This window comes from Acanthaster planci, linkage group LG14, assembly GCF_054643075.1.
Source record: "Acanthaster planci isolate LZ-2023a linkage group LG14, COTS_SCS, whole genome shotgun sequence".
Lineage (NCBI taxonomy): Eukaryota > Metazoa > Echinodermata > Asteroidea > Valvatida > Acanthasteridae > Acanthaster > Acanthaster planci.
In genome coordinates this window covers 10,975,275-10,999,063 of record NC_141790.1, presented here as the reverse complement: position 1 = coordinate 10,999,063, position 23,789 = coordinate 10,975,275, and the positions used below count along the sequence as shown (strand labels likewise).

Genomic DNA, 23,789 nt, shown 5'->3' with positions numbered 1-23,789 from the left:
TTTATGTATTACTTCCGAGCACTCTCTAGTAAGAAGAGCGTAATAGCCTAGTTGGAAGGCACCTCGACGCTCAACCGACAGATTGTGGGTTCGAATCCCCCAGTAGTCACAACGGGGACTTTTATTTCTTTTTACTTAACCGTTATCGGTGTAAAAAAGAGTAAAATTCCATTTTATTTTATTTTATCCTGTTGGGTAGACGAGCTCCACGGAACTCGGACCCACTGCCGGTTTCTCTGCCACCAGCGGGACTCGAACCTGGGACCTTCTCCTCCGAGGGCGGGATCTCTACCGCTATGCCACTTTGGGTCCCCAAACAACAGACGTTTTCTCATATATTTATCTAAAAGCTTGGCTAAAGACGTCTTGGGAATGGTAGTTCTTCACTTTGTCTTCTGTTACCACCAGCACTTAGAAGTTCATCTCCCACATCAACCATCGTTTTATACTTGGAAATAAATATCACAGCATGCGATTTCTGGCCGGAAATTGTCAGGTTTCGGGCTAGATATTTTCGAAAGATTTTCCGATTCCCCATGGTGCATTACTCCCAGGAAAGGTATTTCAAGAACCCACACAAGATTTGCTTTTAAAATTTTATTCAGAACACTTGATGTATCAAGAAAAATGGTTAAGGCACTTGTATGACACAAAGTGCGCACAACTTGAAATATACGTTCCTTACCGCATACACAGTTGGAAAACAACCTGGATAGGTATTCGTTTACCGTATACAAGTTTTCTTTTTTTTTTAAAGTTATTTTGAATCTATTTTTAACGTTCAGAAGATGTACAATGCCCATTTTGCGACTGTCGCACAAAAAAATTAATAAAAGTAACTAAGGTTAGAAACAGCTCAAACCATAAAAATAAAAAAATATTACATTTAACTATTTTACTTCAAGTTTAGTACAATGCTTGATTACAGACTTATCGCTAGAGGGTTACCACCGACCATGAATTTCCTTGATCCCATGTGTTCTGAAATTAGTTTGCAGGAACTGTTACAAAAATAAATACAGGTGTACACTAAGTGTGTCTTCCGATGTCATTCTTTTTTAGAATCAATGTTCTCCTTCATTTACATCAAATAAAATCAATTTATGTTTGACAGAACCTCCTCACAAGACAATCTCAATTTTTCTACATAATCAAAACTCTAAATTCAGGCAAAAAATGCTTTTCCAGCAAAATTGGCAAAAAATACACTTTTGATGGAGAGTTGACATGATTACGGGTTAGAAAAAAAAACATTAAATTCTCAGGGGAAAAAACTCTCTGTCACCTCGCAAGTGGCTCTAGAGCTTTTATCGTGGGGCAGCCATCTTGTGTTTCTACCACAGAAAGCAATGTAACCAAACTGAGGCTGGAAGGGAAAAGTAGTCTGTTTTCCTTTGTCAAAATGTCAAGTTGTATTACCTGTATAATTTGGTATACAGGGGGCAAGACAAAAATGGCAGCATTGTGACGGTGGCCTATAGAACAATCTTCCCATGTCCTTTACTTTTCCTCACTCTGTTCTTCACCCATCTGATGAAAACGTGACTGCTCAACGAAAGAAGTGGAGGAAAAAAATCATACAACTTACACAACATTTTCTGATTTTACACTCGCATCATTTAGTTTGGCTTTTAGTGGGTACCTTTAACTGATTTTTTTTTCAACACATATTTTGAACTGAAATGACATACTGCTGGTACCCACTGCTGGCTGTCAGGAGCTGCATGCATCACAATGCAGAACATGGAGCCCAGACCATGAATTGCTGTAATAACCACCGATTCGAGTTATACCCAGCAAGAAATGAGACCGAGGGGTACCCCCCCAACATGTCCAATCCCTATACGCATTCCAGACTATTGTTACTTAACACATCCCCCCAAGATGTCTGAAAGGAATTCCCCAGATTCCTGCGAGACAGTGACCAACACAAAGCAGGGGGGGTTCTCTCTGTCTCATACCTTGCTGCATATGATATTCTGAACTGAAATGACATACTGCTGGTACCCACTGCTGGCTGTCAGGAGCCGCATGCATCACAATGCAGAACATGGAGCCCAGACCATGAATTGCTGCAATAACCACCGATTCGAGTTGGATGGGAGACGCTTGCTCTGTGATACAAGTAAGTGCTAATCAACCACCTGTTAACCAGGGGTCTTGATCACACTTGCCTCAATTTTGATGGTGCTTGCAACTGGAACCAAGACTAGCCTTTGTTTGTTGCACACTTGAGTTGAAGGCAAGAATAAAAAGAGTAAAAGCTTGAGTTTGGGACTTTGAGTGGCCTCTCCTCCAGCCGCTCTGTAGTGTGGCAACAGTTTATACAATGCCTCCAGACCAGCGATGCAAGTAGGAACCCCACTTGTTAGACTCTTTTCCAGCCACTGCAATTTCTTCCCCTAGCATAGAAACGAAATTGGAATACAACAATCCATTAAAATTGGCTCTAAACAATCGAATGAGCAGAATTCATTTTGTTCAATTAATACTGACATCAGGGAGAAATGTTTGGGGAATTTTTCAGAAACTGTAAAAAGGTACAAAACCTTAAGCGATTCACATGGTGTTTCAGGTTTAAATTTGAATACGATTGAAGATTCAATGCTACCCAAAATGAACCAAAAGATCCTGTACAAATTTTACAGGGGATTGGGGAGAAAAATAAGAACAAGAACCCGAAAAATGGAAAAAAAAAATTGTGACAAAAACAATAGCTTTCCTGCGAATTGCAGGAAAGCCAAGAAGTCTGATGAGCTGTACTGACCTTCAAGGGCAGCCGTGATGTCCTGCCGTTCCTTGTCACTCAGCTTGAGCATAGTGGTCAAGACAGGGATCAAGTGTTGTTTCTCCCCTGGCTGAGCTGGCATCAAGAACTGGAAAGGAGGGGGGGCGAATTGGTCACTCCGTTAAGACTAAGTTGAGCACTAGTATGGCGTATATCTAATACACATCTTGCAACTGGCTAACATAAAATGATCTCCATCTTGTCGGATGTGTGTTTGCTGGGGGCTTGAGCGTCCAGTAATTCACTGTGCGTGGCCTACGTCTCGACTTGTCATCCAAAGCCTGTGTCCCTCAATGTGATGAGAGTGTCTACCATGCGTCACACTTGCTTCAATGTGCTCAGCAGTTACTCATCCAAGCGATGCTGTCTGTTCAATAATGCCTGGCGGGCAGTTCACAAGCAATTCGTCCGGTACCCTTGTTTGAAGATAAACCTATTAGTTTTCCCCCTTCCCAACCCCCAGCCACAGCCTGTCACACCTAAGGTGTGAGGATTACCAATTCTGAAGAGACAAAATCCCCACCCCTGGGACAGCCTTATTATACAACGTACCAATAGTAAGGAAAAGGGTGTGAGAAAAAGTCACCATCCTGGGGCTTAAATAATGTGACAAAACTGTAAAATAAGACCCGAGCAACTGAAGAGCATGCCGGTCAGGAGAAAAAATCAGGAACAATCGAAAAGCACTTAAGCGTGAGAATATGCTAAGGCACTTCTTACGTCAACCCTGTGGGTGAGACTGGAATCCACAGTACGTAGAATGTTACCTACACAATGACCGTGTTTGCCGAACCCAATACGAGGCCTAACTGACCTCAGGAACTGCAGAGAGAATTGTGACGTTAGGGAACGCCTGGCCTACCTTCAGGACGACATTTTTGAGGTATTCCATGTTGGCGATGGCGTTCTCTCTCTCCTGGTTTCTCTCCAACCTTCGGATCTCCTCCTTGAGGACCTTGGCCTGCTCTGTCAGTCGCATGATGGTCGCTTCGCTGTCGCTCATGATCTGCAAAAGTAAAACGGCAGTTGTTGCTTATTTAAAAAATGAAATTCAATTTACTGAACTCAAAATTTACAAATCGGCTCTGGGAGTAGGGGACTTCATTTGCTAGCAAGAGTTGTCCTGGTGCCCACAAAAAAGACCAAGAGGTTTGTGCACATTCTGATGAAAGTTACTTGAGTAGAGTCTACACAACACGCATGCAACAACATGGCTGACAACATGTGGAAAATCACCCTCAAGGGGTTCATCAGTAGATACAAGAGGTGTGCAAACATAAACCAGAGGTAAGTTGAGAATTACCTCAACGTTAACAAAGTTAATGGGGTTTTTGATGGGTACCTGGAGGTAAAACCTCAAGTCAGTCCTTGCCTATTTTATTTGTTCTTCCCTGAGAGAGTTCTTCCCCTCGAGAGTTCTGGCAAAGAGTACATACGCCTCTCGAATCCCCCGAGGCAACAGCGGTTCCCCCCTCCCACCCACCTCGCTGAAGTGGTCCAACTTCTTGCGGGCAGTGGTCAGCTCTGCCCTCAGCTGATCTTCCTCGGCCGTTGAGCCAACGAGGCTGACAACGCTGGGGGGCGACTCCACCAGCGACGACTCGCTGAGGAGTTGGGCCAAGGGCACCATGGGAGGGTTGCTAGTCGTAGATGACAGACGCTGCTTGGTGGCGCTAGGCTCACCGTCTGTGTATTCCATACCCTGAAATGTCGGGGGGGAGGGGAGCAGGAAACAAAACTGGATTAGAGTTTGACAAGATTGACTCCAAGGGCATTCAGAGCACCAGCAATCTCAACATTTTCAAACTACATTAAATTTAAAATTCTCCGATCAAGAACGGAAGACGACGTTGTCACAGTGAAAAAAAAAAAGAAAGAAAAATGTAAAAAAAAAGAAAGAAAAATGTTCATGTAATCTACATTGCTTTCCCTTCTTCATAATCCCAAAACTGTGCTATATAAACCAGCATCCTCTAACACCAACCGCTGACCTCCAACCTGACCCCTGACCCTTAACCCCTGATCCTCACCAATTTCCCCCCCCCCAACACACATCTCAGCCCCTTGACCTCTATCCTCTGTCTCTTGACCCCCGACCCCCCCCCAACCTCACCTCGCCTTGTTCTCTCTCCTCCAGCGTGGGTCTAGCGGGCCCCAGATCTGGCAAGTTCTCCTTGCTGTCGGCGGCTATCCTGGCGGCCGGCGCCTGCCCGCGCTGCTGCAGCAGCGGTTGCTGTGGCTGCTGCAGCTGCTGCTGGTATGCCTGCTGCTGCTCCTTCTGCAGGCGAAACAGCTGGTTCTCCGTCATCTCCAGTTGGTGCTGCAGCGAGTGCAGGCTGTGGTGGTGGTCGTCCTGCAGCTGTCGCATCTGCGTCTGCACGGGCAAGAAATCAACAACTCGGTCAAACGGCATTACTAACAACCCCCAGGAACCTGCAGCATCAGAGTGACTGCAGTTTTTACAATCTCGTTTGCGGTCGAGTTTGCACCTCCACTCGGGGCAGAAATGGTAAGGTGTCTGTGACGGCTTGTGTGTCACAACATCGGACTACAGTGATGGCGGTTGACCCATTTCTTCACTACGGCTGGAAAACATGTCCCCCATTCACCTTGAAAGTGTTGGTGAGCACCTCGTTCTGGGCTGTGAGCTCCCGGATTGCCTCCCGGTGCTCGATGTTACTAGACTGACTCTCAATGCGGAGCTTCTCCATCCTGAAATGTGAAAACAGGGGAACCAATCTCTTTGTCCAAGTGGTCACTCGACTGATTTATACTGAGAGGACAACTCTGTTGAAAATATATATGTTGGCCTAGGAGAGTTTTATTAAGCATGTCTAGTCCCCTGCGTGCTAGTAGTATTAATACATGTATTAAGGAAGTGCCTTCACTTGGCATTCCAGTGAGCTGCACAGCGCCCTCAATGAATCACGTGCACAGCCAATGCCAAACAACCCCTCCATTGCCATCATATAATTAATGCAAATCTGACCTTAACTTCCGACTATCAAGTAATGTGGGTTATTGCTACTGGTTGAAAGGCAAACGCAGGTGTCCTTAATTGGAATGATGGGGCGGGGGGAATCTACCAGTTTTGTCGCCAACTTTGCCTAGATCAAGACCAGGCTAGTGGTTCTCGGGTCTCACAGCCTGGAGAGGAGGTCAGAAACACAACGGAGGTTTGAACCCCTCCAGTATTTTATACATGAGCCTGAGATCAGTGATCTACTGCGTCTTACTTTTCCCTCCAAGCCGACTCCTTGTTCTGGCTGTCCAACACCATGTCACTGTGTCGCTGTAGCAGCCGGTCGTGCTCGTCTTGCAGGAGTTCCAGCTCTGTCGTCACAGCTCTCAGCTCATCCCTAGCAAGCACAACCAAAAGATCCATGAAATAAACACCCCATCAAAAGGTCTTGGCCATGGCTGGTGACAATACATGTGCCTATAAAAGCCGCTAGTTAATGGCTGCGTCCAATGGACACTTGTTTTGGTGTCAGCCATGGCCAAGACCTTAGTAACTTTCCCCCATGGATCTTGCCTGTAAGTTAACAAGTCCAACTTGTAAGTTACATCCCACTCTGAAATTTTCACGGAAGGGTATCTTCCTTGGAGAACTCAAACCTACAAACCTGGTTTCCTGTATCTTGGTCTTGAGTTGCCTGTTCAACTTCTCCAGGTGGTCCTTCTCCTGCATCTCCGTTTCCATGTCGACGTGTGAGCTGTCTCGGGTCTTCTGCTGCTTCAGAACGCTGTGAACTCTGACCTGTAGGTCAAAGGTAAACTTTTACCCACTAGACAAAGAAACAAACTTGGAGCCACTTTCAAATAGGAATTATCAAAGTGTAATAAGTGCATTTTCCTCCTAATTGTCAGAAAAACGGAACACTCCTCGTCTTTGTGGTTTGTTCGACTGATAAACTGTGATCGCGACATTGACACTTGTTTTCTAGAGCAAGATTCCTTACCTTGTAACTCTCAAACTCCTCCTGTGTGCTGACCAGTTCGCTTCTTGCCAGTTCAAGATCTTCCTGTAGGGTTCTGCTCTTCTGCTCCAACCCTCGGACAGTCCGGAGGTTGGCGTCGCTCGCCGCACGTAGCTGAGACCAACAAAATTGGACAAAATATTGACACCTCTCTGTTTTAAGCATGCTGTTCATGCAAAGATCTAAAAAAATTGGAACATGCATCTATTGTGTTGCATCAGAGGATTCAACCAGAATTTAAAGAATCGGGTCTTTGATATTTTGGCCAGAAAAATGAGTGTTCGTGGTGAATTCAAGCCGAGACACTAAACTGAACACTTCAAACCTAACATAGATGACGATCAGACTGTGTTTTTAATGTCCATAAACACTCTAACCTTATCTAGCACACAAACTGAAGGATAAAGTCTGGCAACTCATGTCTTTAACTAATGAAGTACTAACTAAACGTTTTGAGATCCCGACTTCAACTGGCCACTTCAAGAAATTGATGACATGGAAAAGCAGCATTAATTCTGGCTCTCTCTGGAGACGCACCTGGTCCTGGAGTTTTTGCTTCTCGCTTGCCATGACTGACAGGTCCACTTTGAGGGCCTCGGCCTGCTGGGTCAGTCGCTCCAACTGACCGTGAAGAGCTGCCTCAGTAGACCGCTGGTCACCTTCCTGTATAATCAGAAGACAGGTGAGGTTTAGAGGTTAAAGGTTGAGACTCCGTACAGCAACTGCAACAAATTTTCAAAATGAGTCAGGTTCTTACGTTTGATCTATCATGTGATTATATCTGGAATATATTTGTTGTTTCTGCTATATGTCGGAAAAATAAGACAGAATTTAAATCCCGGCCTAGAAACCTACAACTGGTCAAATATAAAAAACCTATTAACAGAATCAACCAAACCAAGGAATTCTTTCATGGCACATCTAGTTGAGGGAAAGGCCTGTTTAATACAGGGAGACCCCTTCATTACCAAACCTTCCTTTTCAGATCTTACTTTGAGTCAGAAATACCTTGAGGGGTTACTCTGCTAAGGTAGGGGGATAGGAGAGAAGGTGGCGACTTACAGCCTTCTTGGAGTCCGCTAGGTCTTTCTTGGTCTTCATCAGCATGGCCTTGAGTTTATTCCCCCGCTCGTCTGCCTGAGCGCGCTGGTTATCGGACGCATCTAGGAGAATATGGCCAAAGGCTTCAATGTGAATCATTCCCTTGCACTCCTGTTTTGTACTGACTCCGTGCGTGACTATGTGACCAGCAAGCACAACAAAATAAGTTTTGCTGCACGGATGCACGTGCTACTGCCTACGAGCGTCCAAGACTCAAGGCAATATGTACATTCTGTTAAAAATTCTTTCACACATTCTGTGCACATTCCGTCGAAAACTGATTCCACATTTGTGCACATTCAGTTGAAAACCTGTCGCACATTTATGCACATTCAGTTGAAACTAGTTGCAACAAACCATTGGAAATTGGTTTTTCATTTATGCCCGTACAGTTAAAAACTGGTCTTGCATTTGCACACATTCAGTTCAAAATATGTCGCCGTGAACAGGCCACAGACCTATCTCCTTCTGCATGGCTTCAATACGTTTCTGGAGTCTCTCAATTTCCGCTTGGTAGTCGGCGATGCAGTCATCTTTGTCCTGGATGGTCTGGTTGAGGTTGGCGACAGTCTTCTCATAGTCGGCAATCTCCAGGTCCATCAGGTTGCTCTGGCTGGCTTCCTGTTGTGGAGGGGGTAACAAGGACAGGAAGTTGGGACAAAAGTTTCTATGTAGTCCATAAACACGCTCTTGCTGTAGGCCTGTGCCTATCTTGTGCAGCAAACAACATCGATCCTTGTTCGTAATTGGGTGGACAGAAAAAAAGCCTTGTACCATTTCAAACTATCATTTGAAACCCACAAAAGTACCGTCCGAGAAAATGACCCCTCTCAAAGTTCCCGATCTACACTTGGACCCAGGTTACGCCCTGGTTAGACACACTGGAACTGTGACTTTCCTGGGTGAGTGAACAAGGCGAAGACTCACCTTGAGAGCGGCCTCCAGCTGTCTTGTAGTCGTGTCAAAGTCCTCCTTTTGTTTTCCAGCATTGTGTTCAAACTCTTTGATCAACTCAAGGGACTGTTGAAACAAAATAAAGGAAAATGCATTACTTCGATCACCTGAACAGGCAAAGTTGTTGAAATGCAGGTCGGACAGACATACAAACCAAATTGATTGTGTAAAATATACATTTTTTTTTTCACAGGTAAAATTGCTTGTTGACGGCACAACTGCTATGGTATTCTTTCAGTAAAGTAGACGACCATGCAAAGGTGCGCAGTCACGTCATCATCCACATAGGGCGTTGTACATGTACTTACCATGCACTTAGGGTTTTCTTAAAGAGGGAATGACGGGTCTTGGTCAACTATTATTTTACCCCCGAGTTTTTATCTTTCTTCCGATCAAGATTGACTAAATTCAGACGAATACACACAATTTGGTAGATTTAATTTCCACATCAAATTTGAATAAACTTGCAAAATAAAGGGAATGATAGCCCTACCTCGGCCAGTTCCTTCATCTTCTGTTCCTTCTCCTGCCTTTCCTTATTTCGTTCATCCTCTGTGGCCGATAGCTTGCCCTTCAGTTCCGACACGCTCCGTTCCAGCATGTGGATCTCCTTGACAGCATGGTCACATGACCTCGCCAGCTCCTCCTTGGCTACTTTGGTCTGTGCACACTCCGTCGACAGATTCTGAAGAAAAAAATTTGATATTTCTAGTTTCAATACCAAAGTACATCGGCTATGTGAAGTAAGTTTATCAACACTTTAGTTTTCTTTGTCCAGGATGTGCCTTTTCAAAGATACAGTTTTGAAAAATATATCAATTCCAGTGTTCTAGCTATGACCATTTTAGTGCCTGGTAAATTTTTGGATTACCAAGCGTAGCGAGCCCAGTGAGCGGAGCTCTCGCAGCCCATAGTTGGGTTTTTAGGGGAATCCCGAAAGGGATTTCCCCCACGTCATCGTGAAGGCACGTTTACAATAATGTTTTTGCAATCAGTGGCTGATTTGATACAAATAAAATGAAAAATACTGTTCTAAGGTCTTTCCTTGTTTAAAATTACAAAATAATGCAAAACTCTGACTTTGTAGGCTTGAAATATGATCCAATTGGTACATTTTCAACAATATTTCAGTTAGTTTTTTGGAAAATTCTTGCTGGGTGGCACAGCTATTTTGAACCCAAGAGCCAGGCAGAAATTTACCGTACCGGGTGGTGCCGCCTGGCGCCACCCACCATGGCTAGAACACTGATCTTTTCCAATATATTCCAAAAGAGAAAATAATTTACCCTAAAATCTTCAGAAGTTTCGTTCAGCTTCTTCTGCAGTTCACGACACCTAGAAGAGTCAGCAAACAGGCACGTCAAAATTTGTCACAAAATTATAAGCTTCGCACTGACACAAACACAAAAGTAGAGAAGAACTTTGAGAACTCCTTTACAGTCAGTGGCAAGAAAATTCAAAATCAACAACCCAAACCTTTGAATTGCAGACTTCTGTTGCAACCACTAGTTTTATTGTGATTAATTTCACGTTTTCAACCGGTTTTCAGAACATATTGAAAACCCTCTGCCTAATATTCATAACTGCATGCTCCCTAATTTTGAAATACCTCGGAATGATTTGGGCATTTTTAGCGTGTGCACACTCACAATTCTTTCTCAGCATCCAGAGAATCTTGTAACTTCTCATATTCCACATGTAAGCTCTGTAGAGAGAAAAAAGATCAGATTGTTTGGTCTGGACCCGTTCCACTTTCCAAAGTGTATAAAGGTACACCAACCCCCCCCCCAAAAAAAGAGTTCTGCACTGGATGTCAATGTTTGTCATAGGTTTAAAAAGTGTACATGGTGTTCCAGCATGTGTCTTGCACACTCGTAAAAACTGTTGGAAAATGGAAGACCCCTGGATATCAAGCCTCGTCTTAGAAGTAACAGTGAATGGGCTGAATAATCCTGTATTCTTCAAAATGCAACAAAACCAAATTTTGGATTATAAACGGTTTAGGAAGCAATCTTGGGCCATTCCGCGTCCTACCCTGTCGCGTAACTATTAAGGGGGGACACGCCCCTCTCCTAAGACCTGTCCTTCCAACGTGCCCTCCCTAGGACAAACTCTGCCTATAATCTGCCTTTATCAGTGTTTTGACAGTGACTGAACCCACGGAGTGCCCCCCCTCCAGACAACGGCGGCCCACCCCCAAGTGTCCCCCCTACCCTTTGCAAAAAGCAATCTCCGTTTACACCACTGGTCCTACCTGGTAGTTCTCGATGTGTTGCCTGCTACCGCTGAGCTGCTGGTTCAGGGATTCCAACTTCTTGGACAGCTGCTCTTTCTCCGCTGTTGCACGGCTCAGCTCCTCAGTCTGAGAACTCACCTACAATGAACGCACATACAATGACGAGATCAGAATTTCCAAACTGTGTGTTTATATGGATTTCAATCTGGGGTATTTCTTAACCATGTTTTATGGCTCTTTAAGTATTTTTCAAGATGTATTTTTTTGTTTTTGCGTTGGGGAGATGTTAATTTAGATAACAGGTTTTTTTAGTATTTTGCGCGAGTCGACATACATTTGGCTTCAATTACTTTTAAAGTCTTCCTTTTTGTGAAAGAGAAATTTTTTGCATGTTTTTGAAATTTCCTATAAACAGTGGATATTCTTAGCAGATTGCTATCCTTGAGAGGAACCATTTATTTTGGGGACAGACACAAGCAAACTCAAACGCAACCTGCCCTTTCGGTCAAAGCACTGCTGTGTTGGGATGGATTTCTCCGACTACCTGTTTCTTTGCCTGTTCCAGATCCTTCTTCACTTTCATCACCAGAGATCTCAACTTCTGCGCTTTCTCCTCACTGTCTTTGAGCTGTTTCCCCTTGGCGTCTGCAAAACAAAAAAAAAAAGACACCTTCTGCCATGCACAAATCAAAAAAACGACACCTGCCGGCTATAATGGTCTCCTCGGGCAGAGACGAAACAGAACTTCACGTTTGTCTTTCTTCACTTTCAACAGGGATCTCAACTTCCGCACTTGCTCTTCGCTCATGCTGTGAGTGCATCTTCTTTTACGAAGAATTATTCCGAAAACTCAAACACGGGGGAGACGACGGTATAAAACACTTATTTCAATAGAAATCATCCTCTTGCTTACATACATATGCATGACTGACTGTAACATCTACAAATTATGTTGAAGTCCAAAATGTTTTCCAGCAAATGTTATTTAAGGTCAAATGTTTGAAGTTGTAGCGTTATGTAATGTGTCCATTTTCTCACCTAACTGTTGCTGCAGTGAGCCACCTGCTGGAGAGGCACCTTGGTGAGTTTCTCTTTCTCTTGGACTGTCCTGAGAATTTAGAACATAAAAGAAAAACAGATTCAACAGAAAGGGTTCTTAGATTGGTACTTTCAACAGACTAAGGAGGTTCTTGAAGTCTCCCTTGGCAGTTCTGCTCCACGGGCAGGTCAACGACATCTGTTCTGTTCTTCACTCTGTGAAAACTTAACCGGGGTTCCATTTTATTACACAATGCCCAACTTCCAATAAATTATCATGGTGCTGAAAACAACGAAGACAGATCATAAAACGTTAAATTTCCTGCCAAGTTTAAATTCCATTACCACAGATTTCCAGAGGGATTTGAGTAATTTTTAAAATTTGTGCTCAGATCCTTAGGAATCGCCAATTTTTAAATAGGGTTTCTAAATAAACCACTGTCCCTCACCTCTCTTGCTCTGGATGTCCTCTCTGAGATGGTTTCTTTTATTCCCGCCTCCTTTAGTTTCTCATTCTCTGCCAAAGCCTTCTCCAAGTCCATCTTCAGATGGCTGACTTCCACTGCCTTCTGGTCAACCTCCACCTGGACCTCCTGCAACTTGCTGACCAGCTTCTGCCTAGACGCTTCTGTCTCCTGAAGCCTCTCAGTCAATCCCTGCTGGCCCTCGGTGCTGGAGCTCTGCTCAGCCAGCGCTGCCTGCAGGTCGGTGAAGAGGGACGTCCTCTCCGCTTCCAAGTCCTTCAAGGCCGACTCCAACCCCCGCTTTGTCTCCTCCAGCCTCTCGCAGTCTTCCCTCGCTGTTCTCGCCTCGCATTCCAAGTCGGCCTTTTCTGCACTCAGGGACTCGTTCCACTTGCTCAACTCTTCGATCTGGCTGGCTCTGCTTCCATCAGATGATGCCAAAGCATCGACTGTTTCTGCCAGGCTGTTCTTCTTTTCTTGAAGGGCTTCCACCTGATCCTTCAGACGTTGGACTTTGGTCTGACTGGCTTTCTTCAGTTTCTCAAAGTTGGCTTTGAAAGCCACTTTGTCTGCCTCTAAAGATTTGATTTTAGCTTCAAGGTCTTGAATCCTAGATTCTGAAGCCTGCTGGGAATTGGACGCATCTCCTTGCTCCGGGGATTTCTCTTGAGATTCGGACTCGGTCTTTGAAATCAGGTCTTCCTTGACTTGTTGGGCAGCTGCCAGCTCAACTGAGATGCTGTCTAATTCTGACTGCTTAGCTTCCAGTTCAACCTTCATCTCTTCTCTGATTTGTTGAATCAGCGAATCTTTATGCTGAAGCTCCGAGGCCATCCTAGCGAGATCTTCTTCAGTTGTATTTTGGTTAGCTTCTCCAGTTTCCAACTGTTCCTCGAGTTGTCCTAATTTGTTGTTATGTTCACATTCCTTGGCCTTCAACTCTTCCTGAAGTTCTTCTTTTTCAAGTTTCACTTTTTCTAGGGCTTCCTCAAGATGGTATAGTGAGGCTTCTGTCTTTCGCAAGCTTTCCAGTTGTTCATAAGCTTTAAGTTTTTCCCTTTCAAGATCTTGAATGGTAGCTGACTTCTCTTCCATTAGAAGTTTGAAGCTTGCCTCCTGTTCCTGCAGTTGCATGGTCAACTTGCTTTTTTCAGTGTCGAGATTTTGTAGTGAAAGCTTGAGAGCACTGTCAGATGATTTAGTGGTCTTTCTCAAAGTTTCAAGCTGCTCTAGAATTTCACACTTCTCTGCTTCCAGTCTCTTGAGATCCTTTTGGAACTGCTCCCGAAGTTCCTCCTGTTCTCTTAAAGAACCCTTCTCTTGTCCAGTTTTCAAGGCTTTCAGTTGTGTTTCAGCATGTGTGCATTGATTCAAAGCTTCCAGGTGAGCCTCCCTGATGGCCATCAGCTCAGTTTGAAGTTCATCATGAGTCTGTTGCATGGCTTCCAACTCTCCTTTCAGATGTGCCACTTTGTTTCCGGCTTCTGATCTCGATTCCAGTTCCTCCAGGGAGGCCTTCAGGCTCTCCTGAGCTGTGACCAGGTCCTTGTTTAACCTTAGGACCTCCAAATCCAAAGAGAGCTTGGCATCCACTAATGTGTCTCGTTCAGAGCGGACGCTCTGAAGCTGTTCCTGAAGTTCTTCAGCAGAGCTCGTCTGGTCATGTTTGACCGCCTCCAGCTGGTCTCTTGCTCTGTCTCTTTCTCTTTCAACTACCTCTAATGCTTTCTTGTTGTTCTCAGCTGCTACAATAAGCCGTTGGTTTAATGCCTTGGCTTCTTGTTCAGCCTCCGTGAGTTTTTCCTGCATTTTCTGTTCTACGTCTTTGCTCCTCTGCATTTGCTTCAAGATTTCTCCCTCCACTTCTTCTACCTTTGCGGCAAGTTGGTCCCTCTCTTTCTTCGAAGTAGCCACATCATTCAGCAGCGACACATTTTCTGATTCCTTGTCAGTTATTTTGACAGCTAACTGACTCTTCTCTTCCGCCAGATGCCCTATACGTTTATCAAGTTCTTTACTGCCCTCGAGAAGTTTCTTGTTCTCAGCCAGGGCTTCGTTAAGTTGACCCTTTATCTTCTCTTGATTTTCAGTCGCAACCCCAACACTCCTCTTTTTCTCTTCCAAATCTTCCACGGCTTCGTCCTTCTCTCGTCTCAAGCTCTCTAATTCCAATCTTAGATCTTTGAGCTGTGCCTCATAATTTTCAGCTTGATCTTTGAAAGCCTGGCTTTCCTGGACTACTCTACCCTTCTCACTGGTCAAGTGATCCACTTGGATTTTCAGCTCACCGTTAGAATCTTCAGACTCCTGCAGTTTGTGTCTCAGACTCTCCAGCTCCTCCTTGAGATCGGTCAGCATGGCCTCGATGCTGTCCCTGTCCTGATTAGATAAGCTAAGATTTTCATTTGCTGACTTTAGCTCAGATCTCAGCTTTCCAATTTCAGATTTGAGCTCCTCTATCCCTTTGTTAGATTCCTCCTTCTCGGCGACGGCTGCCTTTAATGTCTCCTCCATTTTCAATAACTGGTTGTCCACCTCACTCTGTCTCTTTGCAGCATCGCCCACATCTATTTCATTTCGTGCAAGTTCCTCTTTAAGCTTAGCCACCTCATTTGCCAGATTGTCTCGGTCTTTCTGAGTCTCAAGTCTTTCTCTATTGGCCGAATCAACCTCCTCTCTCAGGATTCTTTTGGCTTCCTCATTGGTGGAGATAAGACTGTCTTTGGAGGCCAGGATCTCCTCCTGAAGGCATTGCAACCTCTGGATCTCCTCTTCCAGAGCCCTCCTGGCCTGTGCCGCTTCTACCGTCCTGTCCGCCTCCTGCTTCTCCGAGACACTGATCTCTTCGTTGGCAGCTTCCAGTTTGGACTTGAGCTCCTGAATCTCTGTAGCAGAGCCTTCCTGGGACCTCTGCAGTGCTCCCAGCTGGGCAGCCAGCTCGTCTCTCTCCGATGTGATCTCGGCAAGGGCACTCTGGAGCTGACTGGCATCACTGGCTGTCTCCCGCTGCTGCTGTTTGAAAGCCTGCAGAGAATCCATCACCTGATCCCTTGCAGCAGTTAACACTTTGATCTGTTCTTGCAAAGCCTTCAAGAAAACAGAAATTTTACATAAAAAAGGGCAACCCTGAATAAATCAATTAGAAACGACTTTATCCAAAGTCAGAATTTTTCGAACTGGTATTTGTTTTCTGATGAATTCAACAAAAGAAGGGTTCTTAAACATGGTGCAACATACATGTACATCTTCCTTAAAATAAGATTCACAATAATGTATGCCTCAAAGGAAAAATCAAACGCAATAGCTTCAGCGACAAAAGGTGAGCAGTTTAAATCAAATTCATCCAGGAAAAACCATACAGTCCTTATAACAAGCGTGAGAAACTGACCTCGTTTTCATTTCCCAGAGTGCTTTGCTCTTCCTGCAGACACTGAAACGTGGATGCCATTGTCTCTTGCTTCATCTGCATGCATTCCAGCTGCTCTGACAGCTCCTAGAAATTATTCCAGAAAATAACGGTCAGAATAAAACTTCTGTATATAATGTTTGCCGGAATCTCCCAACGGCCACAGCTGTCATCAGGAAGAACGATTTGTGATGAAAATTTAAAGACGTAATGTCGTGCCAAATGGGTTTTACCTTGTTTTTGGAGGAGGCCTTGCTTAAATCTTCCTTCAGATGGGCAACTTCTTTTAATAAATCCCCTTTCTCTGTTGTAACTTTGTTCAGAGCGTCCTCAAGATTCTGTGGACGACAAAATTTCATTGTGTGAAAACTATTTGAAAGTTCAATGGAAGAGAAAGAGATACATGTAGAAGGCCAATGGGTTTGCCAAGAGGGTGTGGTTTCTGGATATGGCAAAGGCGTGGTGTGCCATTCTACCGCACTGGATCCATCAGCAGCCTCCTACTTTGGCTACAGGAAGCCACCAAGCCTCCTTTAGAGTCATTACCAAAGATGATCACACGGATATCTGATCTGGGAGTGATTGTAAGGTGTGATCATTTCGAGTGTCTGTTAGGCGTGGTTAAGTGTGGCTTTAAAACCACAGGTTTAACAGCAAGGAGTTTCTGGGTGTGGTCCAAGGGTGTGGTTCCAGGGCGTGGCTAGCTGCAGGCACGGGTTACCTTGTGAGTCTCGGCGGTCTGCTCCTGCTGTTGCTGTACAGTGTTGTAAGCCGTCAACATTCCCTCCCGTTCCTCCTTCATCTCGGCCAGCTCAGCCTCGGCCATCTTGAGTCTTGCCTCCAGCTCCTCCGTTGCATGGGCAGCGCCGCGCTTCTCGCCAGGCTCCACCTTCTCCTTGGCCTCCTTTGTGAGTTCTGGAGATAACAGAATAGTGCCCTCAATCGTGTCAAATAAGGATGTGCCACGGTCAAGAAGTATCCGTAAGATTGAAACTCAGGCATTGTTAGCATAGTCACTTTCTACTCAGCGCTAGCTCAAAGAGCTTCAGAAAAATTGTTTGGAAATTCTCCAAAAATCAAGACATAATTTGTTACATTTTGTTTAATCTCATGAGGATAAGAAGTTTATTTAGTTTGCAAATCATGAAATATCATTTTCTGAATTTCCTTTTAAATAGTGATTACAACTTTTTTTGGCACATTTGGCATTTAATTGGACTTGTTGAAAATACAAGTTAAAAACCAAAGAACACCTGTGTGCCATTGAGTTTTGCAAATGGAATTTTCAACAGGATTCAAAGTTGTTCATGCTTACTATCACACTGTGCCTTAAGTTTCTGCATCTGCATGGCTTGCTTCTTCACATATTTGATCAGATCTTCCCTTGCCAAGGTATCCAGCTTTGTTGGGAGAGATAAAAAACAGTTACAATGACTTTTACGACACTTAAACTTCAAGTATTCTTTGCTGATCTATAAAAATCACTTAAAAACTAGATCAAAACTTTTACCAACTACTAAATTTTCACTACACATGGAGACAGCTGGATAACAAAATAGCCCTTCCTTTTCTTGTGGCAAAATAAAAATTATCAAGTGAGCCTAGAATGTTTATGACGTTATAGTCACCAGGTCACGTAATTTCGCCACCTACTGTCAAGTCTCATTGGTTTTCACAGTAAGTGGTAAAATAAAGGACGTGGCAGCTGTACCATCGTGGGCGTTACAGCTCTGTTCATTTAAAAAATCCAGTCTTTTTTCCTGATAAACTCACAGCGAATCCTCTTTCTCCATAAATTCCAAAGTGGCGAACAGGAATGAACTCTGGCTTTGCATTTAAGCCAAAAGGCCAAACAGAGAGAGTATATGACCAATTCCTAAACAACACCACACACCATCTGCCACCACTCAATACTTTTTAATCAATTGTGCAGGAACACATGTTCCCTGCCTGGCTCAAAAATCCATCTGAAATTAAAAATTAACAGATACGCCATAAAACTTGCTGCTGAATCTGTTTGTGACTTGCAAATGAGCTTAAACAGTTTACGATCAATATTTAAAGGTTGGGTAAATAGGACATGTGAACAGGAATATTTTCGTACTACATATACGTGTTCTTTTTCAGAGCCAAACACACGGTAAGTTCTACAGGTGTCAACAGCCGACTTTGTTTTTTTTAAATATGATAATTCCTTTTAAGGGAAAGAGAAAATATGAATATTAGGTTGAATTTCCTTTGCATGAAACATTTATTGGGAAGGGACTTTTTGATTTCAAACCAGAAAACAGTCCAAAAATTACATTTAAATAATTTTTATCACTCATGCACACAACCACACACTCCAACTTGATCTACATACAAAGTGTGGACATTCCTTTTGTTCTCCTGTGGTTAAGAAAATATGAGGAAAATGCTCCTGTTTCTCCAACTAGGATATTTCCTTCGAGCTGGATTTCTGATTATGATTTCCGGGACTGTTCCTCTTCATTTTGCTACAGATAACCTTGACCCCAAAATGCCTCTAAAACTGTTTTTCAGAGTGGGGAAAACATTGTGTGGACGTGTGCCAGTCCACACAATGCCATCATACCCTACATTCTGTGGACTTTTGTGCGGAGGTCCACACTATTTATGCCATGCCTGCACACCCTGTTGAGTTGTGCATCGCTGCGTCCCATCACTGAATATTCGGGTACAAATCCTGTTCCACTCAATTCCTTCGCCAATATTTCAGAATAACTCCAATGGGCCTAGTCAGTTTCCATTGGCTGTGTTCTTGAGGGGAGAATTTCCCACACAAATGATGCGTGCGTTTGAGCGAACATGAAAGGACTGTGGCCAAGGTGACAAACAGCACTTGGTGAAATGAACTGGGCGGCGAACGTAAACATGCTTCCAAGCAATTATGCAAAGCCAATGAACCGCTGCAACACATAATGCAAGAGCGAGGCAACAACTGTTCTGCCTTAACTGCCCTCCAGAAAGCTTGTTCCTGGTGGCTTCACTAATAGCCGTTTCCATTTTATACGCACACACACAGGTTGCACTGCAATTGACAGACGTGAAAGCACTAGACTCTAAACATTACGAGCTCTGATTGATTCAGCGCAGATTTATAAGCATGGTGGGCAGGGGTAACAGGTTGATATTCTCAGCTCAAACCACAAATATTTAAATAACCTTATCTCTTCAAAAGATCCATCAAATTTGCTTTTAAGACAGAATTTGAAATCATGTCATTGTTATACTTTTACATCACATTTTTCATGTTTTAAAACACTTTTTACATTGCAACAGCATAATCACTTCACACATTTACAAACTTTTTGTACTAACTCAAAATTGCCTAACTCACTGCTGCCTAAATATTGGTGTTTAATTGCCATTCAGGAAAGAATTCTCAAGATTTCTCAAAGCCGTTTCTTACCTTGCCTGATTTACTAGGAGTGCCCTTGGCCTCTCCCCCCTCCCCTGTGGGCGGGGCTTGGTCGGGCGTGGCCATTTTGTCCAGGTTCTTGGGTGTTGGCGTTAGACCAAACCCTCCGTTCTGTCCCTGCAAGATGAGAGATTTTTAAAAAGGTAGCGGTGACTACATGTATGTACAGGAACCAGTCTATGTCAGATCGTGTCTGATCGTGATCAAGGCCACTTTGTTTCACATGGATCTGGATCAGTGACCCCATCGCTGGTTCGCTCCATCCATTAGGTGGGTTTTGGTGGCGGATCACTGATCACAATCCAGATCCCATGTTAAACAAACAGGCCCCCAGATCCACTTGGAAAAAAAAGGCTAGGGGGCCTAGTGCTTCAATATTTCCCCCCATTTTGGGACATTATTGTCACTCTTTTTTTAGCGGTTGCAGGGGAGTATAACATGTCCTAAATTTAAACAGTACCTAAATTTGGCCAAGGAAATTCCAAAGCATTTAGGCCCACTTAGAAAACACCTAGCCTAGGCCCTCACCTGCTTAGGTTTTTTCAGACAAGTCCCATACTAGGTTTGTGCACAAGGCCTAAGGTGTTGTCCGTATATCCAAAGTAAGTATTGCCAACATAGCGACGCCTAATTATGTGTAATGCTTCCTCCGTCGCCTTTCGTTACGGTTTGCTGACCCAGCCCACGGCAGGCCACGTACGCATCAGGTCAGTCGGTCATGATGCCGGGTGTCGGAAATCTAACGTCAGGCCTTCAGTGACCCGTCATCGATACGTCTACTTTGAAAAGGGGGATTTCTCAGCAGACACCTTCAGTATTATAGGGTAATAAACTGCATTGAAACAAATCCTACCAAAAAATGACACTGGCTGATTTCCTGATGCTTGGTAGATGAACTTACACATGAAATTTGTTCCCGTTTTACCCGCTCTCGTACCGTGCGTGGTGCGGTGAGGCTTGGCGAGCTGGATACTGCATCCGCGTTACACACGTTTACATTTGTTTAGACACATGAGGGCGCTATAAAATTTTATTGACGGTGACGGTTACACCCAACCTCAATGCGATGGGAGTTCACACACAGTAGGTTGTCACTTGTATGTCATGTGGGTGTGGGAACCTGGGGGACGGGTCTTTCTATAAATTATGGTTTCCAGGTCCCCCCCCCATCCCTGTAACATCTGGTGTATGACTTTTCAAGTTTAAAACACATTCTTTAATTTCCAAGAGTGTTTCAATGCGCAAATTACCTGCCAAACAAATGAAACTAGTCTGAAGTCAACTTCAATGATATCCCATGTCAAATTATAGAGATGGAAAAAATAATGTCACGAGTCGGAACCCCAACTGAAAGAATGACTCAGAGTTTGAAGATCAAAACGATTTGGGTCACTGATGACGCCTCGATATTTGCAACTAGTACGGAGAGGTTGAACATTCAAATATTTCCTATATCTGTCTGCTCCAATTGCCCCACTAAATGCAACAGAGTGAGAAAATCACTCTTAAAAAGAGCGAATCCCTAATAAAAACTACTCCTAAAGAATGAAATTTCTACTCTTCCAAGGAGCCATATAATAAATAATTCCAAATAGAGTTGTCCTTTTGGGCCTTTTGGGGTGTTCATTTGCGTGTACGGTTAAGGACAAGGCAAAGGGATTAAACCGACTTTATAAACGGCAACAAATCATGTAGCAACCCGTGCTCATTATACAAACATTAAACTTCCCACCCACCAAACCACCCCCCCAAAGAAAGAATCCTAGATCCGTCCTTATGAGAGCTACATCTGAAACAATGGACTGGTGATTCATCTTTGCATGAAAATGAGGAAACAGCGGCATAATTTGTATTTGCCAAGGTAATTCGGTGTGCGGGTGGTCACGGAGGAAGGTTTTTAGTTCAAGTACTCGGAGTCACAGTGATGACGGAAAGCGCTGTCAGTAGTTTCTATCGAACGAACGGCTTGGAGCGGTCCCCCATCCGGGATTACCGAGCGAGCAACCGGAATTCCTGAGAATGAGGAATATTCCTAGAGAACTCGGAACACGGATCACGCACCAAAGTCATCACCTATCTATGCAGGTAAAAAAAATTACCTGTATATGGCGAAACTGACTTTGTTAATCATGCAGACCGGTAAATCCGGTCGTTTGACAATAGACATAAACTCTTCCTCAAACACTTTTATACGACGCCGTGTTGTACCGCGTGTTCATGACTTTGTGTACAACCTAATATGAAAATGTTTTCCCCATCCCAAACCACTTAAACAAATAAATAAAATCCGTCCGGCCCTTTCCTCGATACCACTGAAGGCCAAATGTTGCCCAAACAGTACAATTTTTGAAATTGCAGGTCTTTAGAACATTTTTTGCACTGTTTCCATTTTGTTAAACTTGGACGACCCCAATGAAATAAAATCTGTGTAAGTTCTCGGTCCTCAGGTCAACAAAATCACCCTCTCAAATTCATCAATCTTCCATGTCTAGACGAAACAGGATGGAATCAGTACAATGGATTGAGGGGGGTTCGGAGAGACCACGCCCCCTACACCAAGCTACACACAGAATGTTCAAGTCTTAATAATAAGACTTATAATAATAAGACTTATAAGATTATAAGAAATGTTTCATCTGGGATGTAAGAACTCAAAATCAGAGTCCTTGCATTGGTCGCAAATGCCATAAAACACAGGGAAAATAAGTACACATTTTTTTTCTGGGCATGTCCCAACTCCCCATGCATGCAAACTTAGTCCACCGACTTCAGAGAGCCAACTTCGCCCCTGCAAATGTCGCAAAAACCTGTAACGGAGACAATGTTTATCGACAGATGTGCGAGCCATCCTGTGTGTGCAAAGTTTACGCACGCATCAAACAAACAAAATACACGCACAAATAAACAAAGAAAGGACGAGATAGCGACACCTTGCGAAAAGAGCATACGGTCTCAGAATTGAAAGCCTAACTTCAAGGGGTATGCCCTTTCCAGAAGCACCCCCTCATCGGTTCAAAAGGGCCATGTTGGTCGGGAGTGTTCATTTTGTTGGTAGCAATGCGACCGTAACGTGTGCATTTCCTAGTCGTTCGTGGACCAGCGAAGTTCACACCCGACTAAAGGGGCCTCCGTTGCTGAGTAAATTTTATCCTCGCTTGGTCAAGTTCAAGGCTCATATTTATTTCAAATTAAACAATACAGCCCGTGGATAAAAAAATGAGAAAAGCATTTCTGTCGCATAGTACCCTGGGGGGCCACACCGACTGACCCACCAAATGGACCGTCGTGTTCACGTCGCCGGTTCTCTACACCGGTGATTTGATGAAACTGGAAACTGTGGTTTATTTGTTCTCAAATTTATGGCTGCAGTTCTATTTTGCCTTTCATTTAGACTGTTCATGGGTAATTCACAATGTTCCCTGATGAGCGCATCATCAAGACTTGGTGACCTAGGCGAGTCATCATAGCATTTCAAAATTTTGCAAAATTGGGGGGTAGGAAAGGTTTGCTGTTGTTTCCGTTGTCATCAAAGGTTACTTTCATTTTCGTTTGGAATTTTTCGATCATGGTCATGGTCTAAAACGAATTGTTTCATCATTATTCGCGTGATCGCTCAGCCCGCGCATTAGTTCAATGGTGATTACGCGGCAAATTTTATCACATTCATCGATATTCCACGGTAGGTGTCCGTTCGCATGATAGGGATGCGCGGAGACACCTTTCTCCAGAAAAATTAAAGATTGGTTTTGCTACGAAAGAAAGTTTCGTCTGCCGTAAACCAAATAAGGCAGTTTCGGTATTCCACCGCGCATGCCCAAAACTGAAACACCCGTCCGAGGTCATTCGCCGGGATCCGGGCGCGCTTGATATAGATCCACCCGTGAGCCCTACGCGGACTCGCGCGCGTTTGGTTCCTGATGAATGACCTTGCCTTGGTGAAATTACGAATTGGCCCATTTGCGCACCCAATGCGATTTGCCCCGGCTGCTGTTAAAAAAACGAAGGAGACTTTCGCAACCTATTCAAACCACATTGTAAAATAGGTCCTTTGAAAAGTTCTGGAAAGCAAAGGACAGCACTGCGGTTTGAATTCTTTCTCTGTTTTTGTTCTGGATGGGATCCTGTTTCGAAAGTCAGGAGACGAAAATTGCGAAACAACTGGCGATAAGCCTTTACTGCAAAAGGGCTCGTGGTCCACGGCCGCGAGCCTGCAAGGGATCAGTTTAGGAAACCTGGACCTGTCAGCCGTGCGTATAGTGGTCTTACATTTTTATTGAGAGAAAGTAGCAGTGAACGTGCTAAAGAAATTGTAGAGGTTTCAGACAAAATGATCTGCAGGATTTTGCTTTCGAATTTCAGTTGAGACTCCTAGTCAATATAGTC

General features: G+C 44.0%; 2 protein-coding genes across 7 annotated transcripts in view; one reads left to right on the top strand and one right to left on the bottom strand.

Annotated features, from left to right (window-relative positions):
• The window catches only part of eif2a (eukaryotic translation initiation factor 2A), a 97,561-nt gene extending 96,528 nt beyond the window's left edge, over nt 1–1,033 (top strand). For both annotated transcript variants that reach the window (XM_022238168.2, XM_087145997.1), the window contains one exon: nt 200–1,033. The gene's annotated coding sequence lies outside the window, so the exon portion shown is untranslated. The remainder of the gene's footprint in view (nt 1–199) is intronic.
• LOC110981035 (uncharacterized) lies at nt 583–20,387 on the bottom strand. 5 transcript variants are annotated; one of them, XM_022238191.2, is made up of 26 exons: nt 20,308–20,387; nt 19,398–19,518; nt 17,283–17,367; nt 16,689–16,882; nt 16,201–16,305; nt 15,950–16,054; nt 12,547–15,648; nt 12,098–12,167; nt 11,604–11,704; nt 11,078–11,197; nt 10,473–10,528; nt 10,110–10,158; nt 9,317–9,508; nt 8,797–8,889; nt 8,328–8,490; nt 7,831–7,931; nt 7,306–7,431; nt 6,751–6,882; nt 6,415–6,548; nt 6,025–6,147; nt 5,398–5,500; nt 4,902–5,162; nt 4,272–4,490; nt 3,651–3,794; nt 2,768–2,876; nt 583–2,402 (listed from the first exon to the last, which is right to left on the bottom strand). In XM_022238191.2, exons 2-26 carry the CDS (start codon nt 19,470–19,472, stop codon nt 2,323–2,325), a joined length of 6,042 nt encoding a protein of 2,013 aa, XP_022093883.2. In that variant the 5' UTR covers nt 19,473–19,518; nt 20,308–20,387; the 3' UTR covers nt 583–2,322. The 5 variants fall into 5 exon arrangements, with proteins under 5 accessions (XP_022093883.2, XP_022093881.2, XP_022093880.2 ...); XM_022238189.2 differs by having other exon boundaries at nt 19,398–19,523; nt 20,308–20,385; XM_022238188.2 differs by having other exon boundaries at nt 19,398–19,523; nt 20,260–20,383.
• Nucleotides 20,388–23,789: the final 3,402 nt, after the last annotated feature.